Source organism: Prionailurus bengalensis, chromosome C2 (genome assembly GCF_016509475.1).
Source record: "Prionailurus bengalensis isolate Pbe53 chromosome C2, Fcat_Pben_1.1_paternal_pri, whole genome shotgun sequence".
Lineage (NCBI taxonomy): Eukaryota > Metazoa > Chordata > Mammalia > Carnivora > Felidae > Prionailurus > Prionailurus bengalensis.
The window spans coordinates 72,601,120-72,619,098 of record NC_057350.1 but is presented as its reverse complement, the minus strand read 5'-3'; the positions used below and the strand labels follow the sequence as shown (position 1 = coordinate 72,619,098).

The window sequence follows — 17,979 nt, the reverse complement described above, 5'->3', positions numbered from 1 at the left end:
TTAACCTAACTTTGGATATTAGCATTTTAATAAATTACTGCAAGGAGCTGGTTTCAAGGGAGACAGGACCGCAAAACCTATCCCCAATACTCAATTTCACCCCCCACCCATTTATTTATAGAGGAGAAAAGGTAGCAGAAATACTATGACTTGCTAAATATCATACAACAGACAGGACTTGATTTCCCTGAACTCTTGTTTTCTTGTCTAAAAAGAAACAGAAATTAAGGACTGTCAACAGGGTAACCTAAAGAAAACTCCCTAAATGATTACTTCCTAAGTCACTTATGAAGTCCTATATACACAAGCTGATTAACAACAATTTTAAATTCTGAGAGGCTATTTCTTTTAATGAACCATATACTGAAGAGGATAGAATTTGCCCTCAATAATATTTTAATGAATACATTAAATAAAAAGCAAATGGTTCGGGGGAGGATCCAAGAAAAGAAATTAGGACAACAGATTAGTAAAGCTCTCCCTAAACAAAAGATACAGAAATTTTACACCTACTTTTCTTCTTAGGAAATTAAAACCCTTTGTAAAATTTGAACATACTAATACATCAAGCAACTTTTGGCAACATGATCAACTAAATTCTCTTTTAAGCTTTTGGATCACAGGAGCAATTAGTTCAGCCATGCTTGCCTCTTGTAACTCTTGGCAAACATTATCAAACAACTGTTAGCTGGGGTAGATGTAATGGGGGAACAGGTTCCTGGTGAATTACTATTTCCTGTTCGCCTTCCATGCTAAACGTGGGGAATGTGGATTCCATTATTAAAAGACATGCAACTTACACATAAATTCCATCACATTTGGCTATTAAGCTATCTCAGTTTTCCTTTCCGACCAATATATATATAAGTTGTTCTAAATGTAAGCAATCACAGGTGGTTAATGTTTGTTTTAACTTTTTATTAAGAAACTAAAGCAAAACGACAGAATTTCAAAAAAATTAAAATACAGAATTCTAATTTTAATTCTAAACAAATATGAAATTTACACCCGAAACTAAAAACCAGTTTATCAATATTTAAGCATAAAGGGGAATGGCTAAAATGCATTCACAGTCATTATTTCTTCCTTATTAACCTCAGATTTACGTCCCTTTCCTTCGTGCTTCACTTAAAATAGGATACAGAATTTCTTTCTCATCTATCTTTTGTTAATATAGTCTGTAACTTCAGAGCAGCTTTAGTGTCCCTACATAATTCTTTCTCTGTTCCTTCAGGAAATGTGTGAGCACCTGCCTACTGGGCTTAGATGATGTGGGCATAAAGATGAGTCCATCAGAGATCCTGTCCTAAGATGTTTAGAGGAGATAAGACACCAACAAATAATAAATACAAATAAATTTATACAAGGTATAAAGTAATATAGCATGAGTTAAGTATAAATATAAAAATAGGGAAATTTGAAGGAAGGAGAGATTACATTCAGCTAGAGAAATTAGGAATGCTTTATGAGGATAGTATTTGGATTGGGTATGGACTGTTCCTTCCAGAAAGACTTCAGAGTGGTCCTAATTGAGATGGTCTTGATTTCCAGGAAGTAATCTTTAAAACTCTTTACATTTCTATCTCTTCAAAACTGTTCTTTTTTTTTTAAAGATCAAAAAATATTAATATTATAGTTTATATAAACAGCAGTTTGGGGACTTAAATTATAAGTTAATTATAATACCTACTGTATGGTTTTGGGCTGTTATTTTTGTAACTCTCTTTCCCAAGTTAAATCATATCTAAAAGGCAGATGATGCCTAATCATTTAGCCATGACTTTAGTCAACTGGGCAAAACCTACTTGCTCTATGTGCTTTATAAAATCTATACCTAAATTTACATGAGTAAGAATGAAGGAGATGAAATAAATGGCTTAATAATCAAGTCAGATAATGAAAAAAAATGGCAACTATGAAATGATTACATATATTAACCACAGAACTCCTTGTATGAAAAGTTTTAATGAATTGTGAGCCATTGGCCATTACAGAATTTAAGCCTTAATGTTTCTTTCCTATGTAGAACCAGATAATTAAAACAGCCTATCTCAAGTATGACAGAAGACCATAGTATGAATAAGAGTAATAGTATTGAGTGTTTGCACATCTGCATGCTTCACTAAAGTTAAGAACCAAAGAGAACGCTCCCAGTTTCCCAAGTCAACAAAGTAAATTCAATTACATATTTTTCTTTCCTGATCATAGTTTCAGTTGAAATACAACAAATACTACTTTGCCTTTCAATAGCACTTTTTATCCATCACACAAGTACTTTCCCATTATTTTCTCCTTTACCCTCAATATACTTGTGAGGTAGTGAAGGGAGCAGGGATTTTTTTTTTTTTTTAATTTTGCAGATGAGAAAACTTAAGGTGAATTTAAAACTCAACCTTAGCAGCATATTGAAATCACCTAGGAAGCTTAAAAAAATCCTTATGACCATGTCCAACATCAGAACAACATCAGAATTTTAGGGTATGAGACCCTAAAAGCATCAAGATTTTTCAAAATGTAGATGACTCCAAAGTACAGCTAAGTTTGAGAACCACTGGTTTAGATGACTGACACTCAACTTTCAGGTGCAACATCTTCTACCTGAATGCTCTCTCAGCACCAATGAAAAAGAGATTCCTTTTCCTTGAACATTGTAATAGTTTGGTTTAATATTCTCTGTACAGCTATTGGTATCCAGTAATAAAATACTTCACCAAGTTACAAATGAAGGTTCTTCATTCCCCTGATGCTCATTCTAAATATGAACCTCCATTCTATAAAATTGCAAATAGCATATTAGAGAATTTCAGTTTTGAGATAAGAATGGCTTTTTGTTAAATATTTAGGCAATTATTTGATTCTAGGTTCAATGTGCAATAACCCCATGTTTCTGTTTTCCATTCAGCACCTTCAAAACTTTGTTACAAATGAATGTTTACTAATAAGACAAAACAGAATTTATAAACAAAACTCTCGCAAACGCTCTTGGAATTGGCTATATCATACCCTGAAAAAAGACCAAGCACATAAGGGACTTTATTGTTTTATCATTTATCAATCTTCATCCTGAACCAGTTTTCTTTAAATTTTAAACTTTGCCAATTAAATTGAGTTGTTCTACACCAAGAAAAATCAATTTCTGTAGCAGCTATATTCTCTAATACATTTAACATATAGTCTTACTCTGTACTATTAAATATGGTTTTTCAGGAGGTTTCTTCTTGACATGGATATTGAAAAGGACTTTTAACGGATTTCACCTTTAAGCAACATACCAAATACACAATAAATATTTGTAAACCTGTCAGGTGGCAAAAATAAATCTTTGTTCATGACTGAAATCCCCTGCTTCATGAGAGTACTGATAAGCTTAACTCTCAAGGAGCAACCCAAGAACCCCAGCCAGCTGCTTGGTATCTCTAATTTGATTAGATTTAAAACAAAATTACGCACAGCAATAACCTAAAAGGCAAAGATTTCATCTGCCTTAGTCAATTCTTATCACAAAGATGCATCTGAAACCATACATTTATACTTTCATACGGAAGGATGTTTGTTTCTCTTATAACAAAAGAAAATCTCTGCTCATGTATGTTAGATTAACTCAAGAATATTAGTGAAATCAGATTTATTAGTCAAAAACTAATGTCAAGCTCTTCTACAATGAAACCTTCAAAATATTGCCAACCTGAAGTTTTCAGCACAAGGTATTTTATTTCAAGTCCCATGGGGGCAATTATCTATGATGAGATTAAGAACATTCTTAACCTGGGTTCAGGCTGGCACTGTTTCAGGTGGGTGAGTAAACATTTTCTTGATAACCCCAATGAAGAGTCTGAGGCTTAGATTTGTTGCCATGATGTAAACAATATAAAATTTAAAAAAAATTATAATATCTATAGCATTATGAAATTACAAAATAAAAGGACCATTAATTCTCTTCCTTAGGTCTGTGACTAACAGCTTTCATATTTGAGGCCTGTAAGAGCAAATGGCAATGTTCTGTGTTGTTATGAGATACTTTCTCAGAAGGCCAAAAAAATAAAACCAGATACTATAAGATGCACATTATTCTTATTACTACTGATACATGTATGATTAGAAATAGATTTGCCTTCCCTCAATCTTAAACTCAAGAGACTGAGGGATCTTTACAATAATTTTGATCATTAAAAGAAAAATAACCAGACTGTAATAGCTATGGAAACTGTAAACCAAATTAATTTAAAAATGAGCCAATACAGCACATCTCCTCTTAATCCTCTTCTTTGTAGTTACCTATTTTTCCCTAAATGTTATTCTAATTTTGTACCATGTAGTGGTTTTTAAGAAATTGAACTAGAACAAAGCAACCCCTTTGTCCTGTTTTTGTTTTTACAGGTTTTTTTACACACTTATTATATATACAACTTTTAAAATAGCTGCACAATTTTACATCTCACTGTTAGAGAAGTGCAGTCCAGGCAGACCATGCTTCTCAATATATTAAAAATATTAAATAAAACCCAACCAGTTTCATACTTTTCTAATAGTCAAGCTGGCTGGAAAAAAGGGTCTGGAGAAAAAACAGGCAGTTGTAAAACAGGATCAGTCTTTCTTCACAAACACACTACTTAAAAATCTTGCTATTTCCTTATCTTATCCCTTTTATAGCATCTCTAAAATCTCACCTTAAAAGTTGGAAATAACACATTGCTAACTTAGAGACAAAATCTGTTGCAACATGCATATGTCAACTGCCCACTCAACCAACTGCAACCCTGAGGATTTTTCTGGCCCAGTAGAAAGAGGAAACACTAAGATAATCTCTGCTGTAGAGTTGCTTCTCCAGTTAGCAATTTCATGTGTTTTTCAGGATGTTTCTTGGGCATGCATGTATGACACTGTCACTTCATGATTCTACTTTCCACAAGCAGGTATCTTCTCCATTCAGTTTTTCATCTCAAGAAAGCCACTGTCATCCATCCAAAGGTTTTCCAAGGTAAACCAAAGTCACTTCTGTGTTGCCATATACAGCAGAAACTGCTGGATATAAGCAGGCCTTTGGAAGTCCTCTAAAGGCAACCCCCAGGAACTCATATCCACGTTCAAAAGCTAAAGTCTTATCTTCCATGTCCAAAATGACTCGAATTCTTTCTCCTATCTGAAAATAGACACCAAAAGAAGGTTAGAAGAAAACTCACCAAGGGCATAGCTAGAAGAAATAAGATACAAATCAATAAGTTAAAATATTAATATATAGTCTAACAAGGGGCTCAAACTTGTGACCAGCGAGATCATGACCTAAGCCGAAGTTGGACACTCAACTGACTGAGCCACCCATGTGCCCCAATTTTTTTCTTTTTTTTCTTTTTAGAGAGAGTGAGAGTGTGCATGTGCATGTGAGTGAGTGAGCTGGGGAGGGGCAGAGGGAGAGGGAGAGAGAAAAATCTTAAGCAGGATCCATGCCCAGCCGGGAGCCCTAGGTGGGGCTCGGTCTCATGACCACAAGATCATGACCCGAGCCAAAATCAAGAGTCCAACACTTAACTGACTGACCCATCCAGGTGCCCAATAGTTGTTTTTTTTTTTAAGATGGGATCTGCATTTAATACCCAAAATTTAAATGTTCCTACTGAACAGTTCCCAGATTTTATTTACTCTTTGTTTAAAGGCTTTTCTTAGAAGTTTACCACTAAAATCTGTAACTTGGTATATCTTACCAAAAATGTCTATCTAACCTTTTCAAATTATTACAGTATGTATATAAAACGGAATATTATTCAGCCATAAAAAGAAATGCAACTTTGATATATGCTATAACACAGATGATCCTTGAAAATGTTATGTTATGTGAAATAAGCCAGACACAAAAATATATATTTGTATGATTCTACTTATATAAAGCACCTACAATATTCAAATCGTAGAGTCAGAAAATAGAATAGAGGTTACCAGAGGATGGAGGAAAGGAGAGATGAGAAGTTATTGCTTAATGAGCATAGAGTTTGTGCTCTGATGAAAAAGTCTTAGGTATACATAGTGGTGATGGATAAACATACTGTGAATGTATTAATGCCACTGCACTGTATACTTACAAATGGTTAAAATAATAAAGGTGTATGTTTTATCACAATAAAAATTACCATAATAAAAACACTCATATAACCTTTAAAGTTGACAAAACAGCTCTTCAAACAGTGTGGAACTTATATAGTCATGAAGAGCCAAATCTGACCATAGGTTCTAAAGATGCAGAATAGGCTTATTAGTCATTTTACGGGCCACTGCTCTGAAACACCTGTTTGTTATAAAAACAGCCAACTAAAGCAGAAGCGCAATACATCCAGTTATTTTCCTACATGGAAAAGTGCAGACAAACAAGGACAGACGGATATTTTACTTTTATAATTTGCATCTATAAAAGGTTGTTTTATTTACATACTTGGAGGCAGAAAGTCCTAACATTAGCAATCAAAAGTCAGAATTTAATACTTCCCAATTATGATAACTCCTGCTGTTGTTACTTTCCCTCATTGTATTTCCTGTCATAGACAACTACAAACATTTACTTTTTTCTTCTCTTTGCCCAACTCATAGATTAACTAACACCCCATTTTATGGACCTACGAACATCCTAATTATCATCACCACTATTGCCACCAACAAAACAAACAACAGCAAATAGAAATGAAAAGGTAATATTTTGTTGGGTATTCATTTTGTGGTTTATTTGTATTATCTCATTTAATCCTCACATCTATCCTAGGATTTCTCCCTATTTTACAGAAGATGGAAACTAAGATGACAGAATCACTCCTGGTGAAATTTGCATATCTGTTTTACCTTTGACTGAGCATACAGCATGTACACAGCACAGAGAACAGAAAGCAAAAGTCTTACTAGCTTTAGGTGTCAGAGAGCAAAACTTGGGAGATGGCAGAGCAACTGGAAATTTAGAGGAGGAACTCCAGAAGTAATGGAACCATAAAGCGGATGAGCCCTAAATCCAAGAATTAACTCTGCCCAAATCACTGTATAATCACTGTCTTACACAGACACAGGGGAAACCCCAATAAAACCAGGCTGGTAAGATAGCAGCTAGAAGCCAAACCTCCCCCGCTGCAAAAACAAAACAAAACAAAAACCAACAAAGACATGAGCTGCTATATACCATGGGGGAGACAGAGTTCACAATTTGAAGAATCTAGGCAAGTTAACTGCCTACTAAAACAAGAAAACCCACACATTTCAGAAAAAACAAAGTGATTCCTAAAAACAAAACATTCCAGTATTACTAGTATATTATCTATAATTTCCATTTTTCAATTTAAAAATGACTGGATATGAAAAGAAACAGGAAAGTACAACTCATACTCTGGGGGGGGGGGGGGGAAAGCAGTCAATAGAAACCAATTCCAAGTAGGCCTACACGTTGGATTTGGTGGACAAAGACTTAAAAGCAGTTATGATAAATATGTGCAAAGAATTAAAGAAAAATCTAATATTAATGAATGGACAGACAATCTCAATGGAAAAATGGAAACTATAAAAAGGAGCCAAATGAAAATTCCAGAGTTGAAAAATACAATAAACAAAATTCACTACCCTGGCCTAATAGCCATAGAATCTATGAACTTGAAGATAGAGTAATAGAAATTACCTGATCCAAAAAACAAAGAGAAAAAAGATTTTTAAAAAAGAACACAACTTCAGAGGCAGAGAGATCAGGACAATATCAATTGTAGTCCAACAACTACATTAAATGTAAATGGATTAAACACTCAAATCAAAAGGCAGAGATTGTGAGATTGGGTTAGATTAAGAGACCCAATTATATGCCAGCTAGGAGACCCATTTTAAACAAAGACAGACTGAAAGTAAAAGAATAGGGAAAAAGAGGTACCTTGCAATAGTAAGCATAAGAAGGTTGAAGTTGCTATATTAACATCAGACAAAATAGACTTAAAGACAGTACTAAAATCTCCAACTATACTTGCTAATTTACCTATTTCTTCTTTCAGTTCTTTAAGTTTTTGCCTCATGTGTTTTAGAGCTGTTTTATCAGGTGCATATACATTTACAATTGTTATATCTCTCTATCTGATTAACTCCTTTATCATTATGAAATGACTCTAATAATAACCTTATTCTTTTTTATTATTATTTTTTACTTTTGAGAGAGAGAGAAACAGAGAGACAGAGCATGAGCAGGGGAGGGGCAGAGAGAGGAGACACAGCATCCAAAGCAGGCTCCAGGCTCTGGCATAGAGCCTGATGTGGGGCTTGAACTCGTGAATCACAAGATCATGACCTGGGCTGAAGTCAGATGTTCACCAACTAAGCCACCCAGGTGCTCCTAATATCTCTTATTCTTAAGTCTATAATTCTTTAAAATTTCCAATTTCTTTTTAATTTTTTTAATGTTTATTCATTTTTTGAGAGAGAGAGAGAGAGAGAGAGAGAGAGAGAAAGAGTGCAAGTAGGGGAGGGGCAGAGAAAGAGAGACACAGAATCTGAAGCAGGCTCCAGGTTCTGAGTTGTCAGCATAGAGCGTGATGCAGACTTGAACTCAGGAACCGCGAGATCACAACCTGAGCCAAAGTCAGATGCTTAACCGACTGAGCCACACAGGCACCCCTAAAATTTCCAATTTCTTATCAGATTATTGTGTTTTAGACTCTGTTGACTCTATGCTAATCATATGGCATTTACAAATAGGAACTATAATTTTGACCCTAGAATCAAATGAGTATGGCATTAAGATAAGATGAAGAGAGTAAAAAAAAAACTCAGTAGTTTGCCTAAATTTGCCTGTCTTATAGAAATCACTGACATCTCCAGAGGCTCTGAATCCACAAACAGATTAATGAATAGCAGAGGGTGAATATGTGTGTGCATGTGCACAGGTACATTTCTGGGAGTGAGAAGTCTAGAAAAAAGTAGGTTTGGATGTGACATGATACAGGAAAAAGGACAATCTTGCATGAGTTGGCAAACTATGGTCACTGGACCAATCTTGCTTGCAGCCCACAAACAAGGTTTTACTGGAACACAGCTATGAACACTCATTTACATATTATCTATGGTTGCTTTTGTACTACAACAACAGAGTTGAATAGTTGTGACAGAGACCATAGGGACCACAAGGCTTGAAATATTTATTACCTGCCCTACATAGAAAAAAGTTTGCCAACCCCTGATTTAGAGCAAAGACAGATAGCTAAAGGTCAACATGTATTAGGAAACAAATACAGAAATACTAAAAGATTATTAAAGTAGCAAAGAAAGGCCAGTTACACTATTTATTTTTAAATTACCAAAAAGACACACAAAGCTGCTATATAAAATTTTGTGAACTTAAAACAAATTAATGATTTGTGATTTGACAAAGGACCACAACTGAGAAAATACCTAGTTTCTCACCTGATATTTTGGTGCATTGTTGCACTGTGGAAAACTGCCATTGACTTCTCCGTTATGTAGTAGATTATTGTCCACCAGATTCCAGCCCCAGCTCTGGTCATCACTGCCCAGTAATGCCACATACCCTTGGCATTGCATGGGGGCTCGTTTTGTAGCAATTCCAATCACTGCCACAGTGCCCAGAGGGCCTTCCCACCACACTTCCCATGCATGGCGGCCCTCACTGAAACCAATCTTGGTCCTTGCACCATCAGTACTCTGAGCAATGGGGTTTCGATGTAAAGTAAAACCATTTTTCTTAATGTAGACATTCCTGGAGCAGTCATTAGTGCTGAAGGCATGTTGGAAAGCACGCACCTGAAAAGACGAAAAGCAGACCAAAGAAATAGAAATTTGATTTTTCTTAAACATTAAAAAGTATCCATGGTTTTAGGCTACATGGTTTTAGACAATAAAGTTATATATTTTTAAATAATACAGTATGTATTTCCAAAAAATGGCTACTTTCAGGATGGAATACCAACAAAAGATGCATGCAACATTTAAAATAACTGCTGGGGTGCCTGGGTGGCCGGAGGCTTAGTTGGTTAAGCCTCCAGCAACAGCTCAGGTCATGATATGGCAGTCTGTGGTTTTGAACCCTGCATCGGGCTCTGTGCTGACAGTTCAGAGCCTGGGGCCTGCTTTGGATTCTGTGTCTCCCTCTCTCTCTGCCCCTCCCTTGCTCGTACTCTGTCTCTCTCTCTCTCTCTCTCTTTCAAAAATAAATAAACATTAGAAAATAAAAAATAAAATGACTGCCAAATGCTTTATTATTTATCAAAATTCTAAACTATGGTATCATTTCTCCAAATAGACTTCTTAAAATATCAAAAGATATACACAAGAATCCTTATATTTTAGAGATAATACTGAAATGTTTATGGATGATGACATGAGGATATCTCAGAATTGCTCTGAAATATCCAGGGCTGGAGTGAGAGAATGGGTAGGGTAAACACAAAACTAGATTATCTGTATATTTAATCATTGGTAAAGCTTGGTGATAGGTTTGGGAGGTTCATTAAATTATTTCCTCTACTCTATATTTAGTATTTTTATATCAAAAAGTTAAGGGATATACAGTTTTCAGGCTGGCAATACTGTCATCAAAAAATACTTTTATTGAAAAGAATTTTTTTAACGTTTATTTTGCTAGAGAGCAGGAGAGCGCGTGCACACATGAGCATGCAGGGAAGGGGCATAGAGAGAGGGAGACACAGAATCCAAAGCAGGCCCCAGGCTCTATGCTGTCAGCACAAGAGCCTGGCATAGGGCTTGAACCTACATACCACGAGATCATTACCTGAGCTAAAGTCGGACGCTTAGCCAACTGAGCCACCCAGGTACCTCCCCAAAATATTTTTTTTTATTTTTTTTTTAACGTTTATTTATTTTTGAGACAGAGAGAGACAGAGCATGAATGGGGGAGGCTCAGAGAGAGGGAGACACAGAATCTGAAACAGGCTCCAGGCTCTGAGCTGTCAGCACAGAGCCCGACGCGGGGCTCGAACTCACGGACCGCGAGATCATGACCTGAGCCGAAGTCGGCCGCTTAACCGACTGAGCCACCCAGGCGCCCCTACCTCCCCAAAGTATTTTAATAGAGAACGTAGTCATAGCAGTTCTAAAGTTTAAGAAAAATTTTAATAACCACAAACTATGTTAGATCCTCAGCCTCCTTGCTAGTTATTACCTCATACATGGAGACAGCACTACTCTCATTTTACCAAATCAAATAACCCTTTAGACAGCATCTAATTTCAAGCACTAGAATTTATAAAGAGATAGTCATTAAGAGCAGCTACCATAGATAGGACAGATTAGTTGATCTTCACTAATCAGTTTTGTAAGCTTCCAAAATAAGGGCAGTATGGAAATTGCTACTCTGTCTAAATAGTAAACATTTCTCATGCTTTAATAATTTAAAGTTTTTAATTTGTATGTTTTTTAAAAATCCCTTGGGGCGCCTGGGAGGCTCAGTCGGTTAAGCGGCCGACTTCAGTTCAGGTCATGATCTCACAGTCGGTGAGTTCGAGCCCTGCGTCGGGCTCTGTGCTGACAGCTCAGAGCCTGGAGCCTGTTTCAGATTCTGTGTCTCCCTCTCTCTGACCCTCCCCCGTTCATGCTCTGTCTCTCTCTGTTTCAAAAATAAATAAACGTTAAAAAAAAATTTTTTTTAAAGAAAATCCCTTATTCAAATGACCCCAAAGCAGCCAAAGGCTGGGATCTACTGCTTTAGTTAATCTGAGCCACCAACTCCAGAATCACAGAATTTCAGCATTAGGAAGGGCTTTAAAGGGACCTACTGCAACACAGGGATGAGGGCACAGACCTAAAAGTCAACAGGTAGTTAGAGCAAGAGTCCCAAAGAGAAGTCTTGTATCTAGCCCCTTCATCCAGTGTTCAGTTCCTATTTGCCAGTACCTCACTGCTTCATTATTACACTGTAGGGCACAGACATTAAAAAACAAACACCCTGCTTGACTCAGGAGGCTGTAATACTGAAGTATTTAAAAAAAATTTTTTTTAACTTTTATTTATTTTTGAGAGACAAAGACAGACACAGCAGGAGCAGGGGAGGGGCAGAGAGAGAGAGGGAGGCAGAATCGGAAGCAGGCTCCAAGCTTTGAGCTGTCAGCACAGGGCCCAAGACGGGGCTCGAACCCATGAACCGTGAGATCATGACCTGACCCGAAGTCTCAGGTCTGAGACTGAGACACCCAGTGTCTTAAACGACTGAGACACCCAGGCACCCCAATACTGAAGTATTTCTAAATATTTTCCTATCTGTTCCTATTATAACACACTTTTAAGCACATAAAATATCAGAACATAAGATTAAATGGGTGAGTAAAATGTCCCCCAAATATTATTTAAAAATTCAACAGATTATTATCAAGACAAGAAAATATAAAATATTTTATAAAATCATTATAAAATATTTAACTGATAATTACCTATGCCTATTCCCTAATTCTTACAAATGTCAATTGCTTTTTCTCTATCCTTCGTTGTCACAATGACACTGTTGCCAGCCTCTTCTCCAAACTGCTATGACTTCTTCCTATTACTCCGGACTAATCTTTCTTCACTGTACCCTTTTCTGGTGACCACCATACCTCTGCCCCCTAAAACTCTCCTACACTCAATAATTAACTCTCTACCTAAATTCTTTCCAGACCTATTTTTCTAAAACAGCACCTTTATCACATTTCATCTCAGTTCAATAACCTTTGATGGTTCCATACTAACTACTATTCTTCCTGGTTTTCAAAGCTCTCCAGGTCTGGTTCCTCCTATTTCCCTTTCTAACTTCATGTTGTTCTCCCTATCTGTAGTATCATAGCTACTTTCCTCCTCCAACATAAACTGTATCTTCTAAAACCTGAATCAGTCTTACCACTTGTATGAAGTTATTCTAACCACGACTACCGAATCACCCTGATCTTGCTCTCCTAAGTTCTTTTCCACCACAGTTGGCACCATACAACATTTAAGTCTGCATCCAACCCAACCACTTGATTCTAATAGAAAATACACTGAAAAACAACAAGAACAAAAACAATAGCAATACTAATCTCACCTAAATTGAGCAAACCTCTCTGAGTCTAAGACAGAAGAGCATAAGGAACACTATTGGAATGAAATCTGCAAAATCCAGACTGAGGGAAACTCTACAGGGTAAACAACCTGGTTTTTTCAACAGATAAGTTTCAGGAATGGGAGTTAGTAGGTAAATCTGTTGGCTAAAATAGCCTTAAGAGATATATATCAGCAGTTTGCCATGAGAACCTTATACAGATATTGATTAAATAAACTGAAAATTTTAAATATAACATTTGACATTTATAAAACAATTGGAAATTTGAACACTGCATTGTTTATATTAAGGAATTACTGTTAATTTTTTTACACTTTAGGTGTGATGATACTGTGATTATAATAAGTGTGCTTATCTTTTAGATTTGGATACTGAAAAATTGAGATGAAATGAAAAAATAAATATACAAACTAATAAATAAAAACAATCCATAGTTTCTATCCCACAGTCTCATGTACAACCTAAATTTTACATTGTAACAAACACCTTTAAGACCTACTTTAGGATCTAGGTCTGAAAATCTGAGAATATATTATACTTAGATGCTAAGTATGACTGGAATTATTGATGTTCCTTGGTAACATGAAAAATATGAACTTTCAAAAAGAAGACAAATCCTAAATAGACCGGCAATTCCAAATACTTTCCAGTTTTATGCTATCCTACACCTGTCCACATCCTCCTCCCAGTTACCCAGGCTCCCTGGAAATCCTATCTGACTCTTCTTCCTCATCTCACCCACTCTCAGTTAGCTGTCCTATATGGATTTGTTCTCTGCAATAGCTCTCCCAGCCATCCTCTTCTCTCCTCTACACACTTGTTCAGGTCTTAGGTACCTCTGGTATAGGTACTAACCCCCGTTCTGTCCAATTCATCTTATGGCCTAGTTTTTCTAAATTTTTTTTTTCAACGTTTATTTATTTTTGGGACAGAGAGAGACAGAGCATGAACGGGGGAGGGGCAGAGAGAGAGGGAGACACAGAATCGGAAACAGGCTCCAGGCTCTGAGCCATCAGCCCAGAGCCCAACGCGGGGCTCGAACTCACGGACCGCGAGATCGTGACCAGGCTGAAGTCGGACGCTTAACCGACTGCGCCACCCAGGCGCCCCTGGCCTAGTTTTTCTAAAGCACAGTACTTATCTGTCACTGCCCTGTTCAAACTTCTATGGTTTATAATAGTAGAACAAAGCCCAAACTATACACTGAAGGCTACATGCCAAGGACATCCATGATGAGTTTCAGCTTACCTTTATAATTGTATTTTCCACTACTTCAACTCAATCTCACTAGACCCTATATAAAGATAGAAATCTTTAGCCTCTCCTCTAAGCTCCAAACTGTAACAGCTGCCTATCTGAAATCTCTCAGATGTCTCAAAAACACTGTAAATTCTACTCTACCAAAATTGAACTCACTGCTACTTCTCCTAAATCTAGCCCAGGTGATTCTCATATTATGTAAGCTAGATATCTAGGAGTCATTCTTAACACCTCCCTCTTTCTCACCCCTATTTCAAATCTATTACCAAATCCTGTAGGTTTTACTTCCTAAATCTTTCTTGTTTCTCCCCATCTCCTCCACTACCCACTTCCTAGCGGATCTATCCATATTTCTAAGGTCCCCCTCCAATCTGTTCTCCATACCAAAGTCAGAAATAACCTCTTAAAAATGCAAAAAAAAAAAAAAAAATCACATCACCAATCCCCACACTCCTAACCCCCTCTTGCTTCTAATCCAAAATGGCTTCCCTGTAGTTTGGCCTCACTCCACCTCTTCCATCTTCTCTCAAACCTGTCTCACCTTTGCTCTGATTCAGCCACACTGATGTATTCTCTGTCCCTCATAATCATCAAGTTCTGTCCCGGAAGTCTTCTCTCTCCCCTTGGCTTTATTGTTCAGGTCTCAGGACATGCATTATTTCCTCAGAGGAAAGCCTTTCTTGACCTCCAAACCTAGGTCAAATCCTCCATCTCTGACATTCAGAGCACTGTGCACCTCTCTCTCCTTCATAGCACCTACCACAGATGCAATTTTACAACTGTGTATTTGATTAATATCTATTTCCCCCCCACGAGACTCTAAGCTCCATAAGCAAGGCATCCATTAAGAGTTTTGTGTCTGTTTTTATTCATCATTGCATCTGCAAAAGTGAGCATAGTGCCTGGAGGTCACCCTTTTTAAAGTAAACATATATGCTGTGCAAAGCCTTTGCTTTCCTCTTGTCCTACTTTTTTCAGAGTATTTCTTCTTAGTAAAATGTTCAAATCCTCTCTATCTTTAAAATTCAGATCAAATATAATCCTAACCTCAAACCCTCTCCAAGCCCCCACTCAACTTGTAAATCTCTCCTTTCACTGAAATTCTAATTTGAGTGTGTGTGTGTGTGTGTGTGTGTGTGTGTGTGTACACTGGGAGTATACGTTTTATATATATATATATGTGTACATATATATATATGTGTGTGTGTGTACATATATATATATGTCACAGGAGCAATATCTATCATGTATTAATTATTTCTATACATTTTTCTTCTCTACTTGACTGAGGACTTCCTTACTAGGGTCTCTGACTTCTTTTGAATTAATCTTTTTATCCTCAAGACATTCTTCCTGTGTCCTGCAACATCTGAACGAACATATGATTAGTAGAAATCTACAATACCTATCATGGGTGTGGTAGAAAGACAATATAAAGTATTAAAAACCTAAGAAACCTAAAATATCTCTGGAAGGATACAGGTAACACAGGTTGCCTCCAAGAAGGCAAACTGGGTGGCTGGCAGACAAGGGCAAAAGGCAAGACATTTTGCATATACTATATTGCTTCTTTTGCATGTTGACTTACATGAACACACCAACACATACTGTCATATGAATCCTGACTCATGTAAATGTATCTTTTACAGACCAATTACAAAAATGTCTTAAAGCCTACTTTGCCTGATAAAACTGCAATGTTCTGCATGCTACTACATAAATTACAACTAGTATCCACTGAGCATCCACCATGTACAAATATTGTCCTAGTAAATTAATGTGTTGGGGCACCTGGGTGGGTCAGTCAGTTAAGCACTGACTCTTGATTTCAGCTCATGTCATGATTTCACATTTCATTTTGTGAGATCGAGCTCCACGTCCAGCTCTGCACTGATAGCCCAGAGCCTGCTTGGGATTCTCTTTTCCTCTTTCTCTGCCCCCCTCCCACTCACTTGTGCACGTGCTCTCTCAAAATAAATAAACTTAAAAAAAATTAATGTGCTATTTCACTTAATAGAAAAAAACTAATTTGATAGTTGACATACTTACTTGCAACATTCCTTATCTTATTAAACTAAAACCTGCTTTATTACAGAAGAATAAATTTTACATCTATTTCACACAGGGAAAAAAATTTTACTTTACTCTGACTCCCCCTTTGGCAGTCTAGCTTTAAAAAGGGTATCTCCTTTTTTTAGTTATTAATGTATTTTTTATGTTTACCACATTCTAGGACAGACTTCATCCTCTCTCACATATGCTCTTGGTGACTGCTATACTTAATAGCTGTTATCCATCCAACTGAATTCAAGCTCGAGGTCTTTGTTTATATTGCCTGAAGAATCTTCTCAGCCCTACCATAACCTGTTACTTGAAATTTTTATTTGTATATGAAAAAGGCAGGAATGTGCACAAGAATCTAGGGGGAAAAGGCATCAAAACCAGAATCAGCACATAAGATGACACACAGAATAGAAGAGGCACACCATCAAGGTGGAAGTATGAAAAAGTTGGCAGGGAAGTTAGCCAATAGTGGAACAAGGCAGTATTAGGATGGTTAAATGGTGCTGACGGGGAAGGGGAGAGGATGTTCTATTCAAACCTGTAATTTGAAAGTTAGCAGGATGTCTAGGACTACACTCACTTACAAGTCTGAAACATAATCGAGGGAATGAAAGAGAACTTAGGCGAAAATAGAATAAAATAGTTATAAATCACAGCTTGAAAAGAGTGAGGTGAATGTGGGGTGAAAGCAAAGATCTTAGAAATCCAGCCGGTGTTAAGGCAGCTAAGATGATCTAATAAAAAATAGGAAAGTACTGAATGGCACAACAATGGGGGTGGTCTGTCTTTATGGGGGAAGTCTGTGGAAAGTGGAATGAGTGATGGAAACCAGTAACTGGAAACTATCTGGTCCTTTAAAAAGTGTATCACGGAAGTGAGGGGGGTAGGTTTAAGGAGCAGAACTTCAAAGAGAAGAGAGGATCTTCATGGAGGGGGACGTGAAGTAAGGTACAGACTGCAGCCGTGCAAAGGCGGGATGGTGAGGCGAGGCGTCTGAGTCAGAGCTCAGATGAGAAGCACTGAGATTGAGAGCGGCGCAGAGAAGCGGGACTGGGGGCAGCGGCGTGGCCCGGGGCTCCCTCACCTTGGCCTTGTAGCTGGGCAGGTTGCAGAGGATGTCCGTGCGCAGAGCCTCTTCGGCCAGGCGGCGGGCGCAAAGGCTCCGCCACACCTCGCTGTTCTCATCACCGTGCAGGCAGCGGTACCAGTGCTTACACACCAGGGCGCAGCTCCGCAGCTCGGACAGCTCCAGGTAGGAAAACACCAACTCCAGCACCCGGCTGGGCAGCCGGCCCCCTGCGCCCGCGGACCCGGATCCCGAGCCGCCGACCGCGCCGCCGCCGCCGCTACAGCCAGCGCCACCAGAGGCTCCGCCAGGCCCCGGGGCTGGTGCCGCCATCGCCTCACCAGCCGGCCCAAGGGCCGCCGCTGCCGCCGCCTCTTCCCCCCGTCTCTGCTGGGGAGGCCAAGCCTCGCCTTGAGACCGAAGCACCTCGCTCACCGCCCCTTTCACAGCCAACCACCGGCCCTCCACCACTCCCGCCCCTGCCCGGGGGCGTCCGCCGCGCGCCCCGCCTCACTGAGGGCAGACGCACCGGCCGCACGGGCGT

At 38.1% G+C, this 17,979-nt stretch overlaps 1 protein-coding gene across 1 annotated transcript; it reads right to left on the bottom strand.

The window, feature by feature from the left end:
- Positions 1–1,946: 1,946 nt before the first annotated feature.
- FBXO45 (F-box protein 45) lies at positions 1,947–17,768 on the bottom strand. Its single transcript, XM_043594478.1, has 3 exons — positions 17,454–17,768; positions 9,403–9,759; positions 1,947–5,140 (listed from the first exon to the last, which is right to left on the bottom strand). Exons 1-3 carry the CDS (start codon positions 17,766–17,768, stop codon positions 4,955–4,957), a joined length of 858 nt encoding a protein of 285 aa, XP_043450413.1. The 3' UTR covers positions 1,947–4,954.
- Positions 17,769–17,979: the final 211 nt, after the last annotated feature.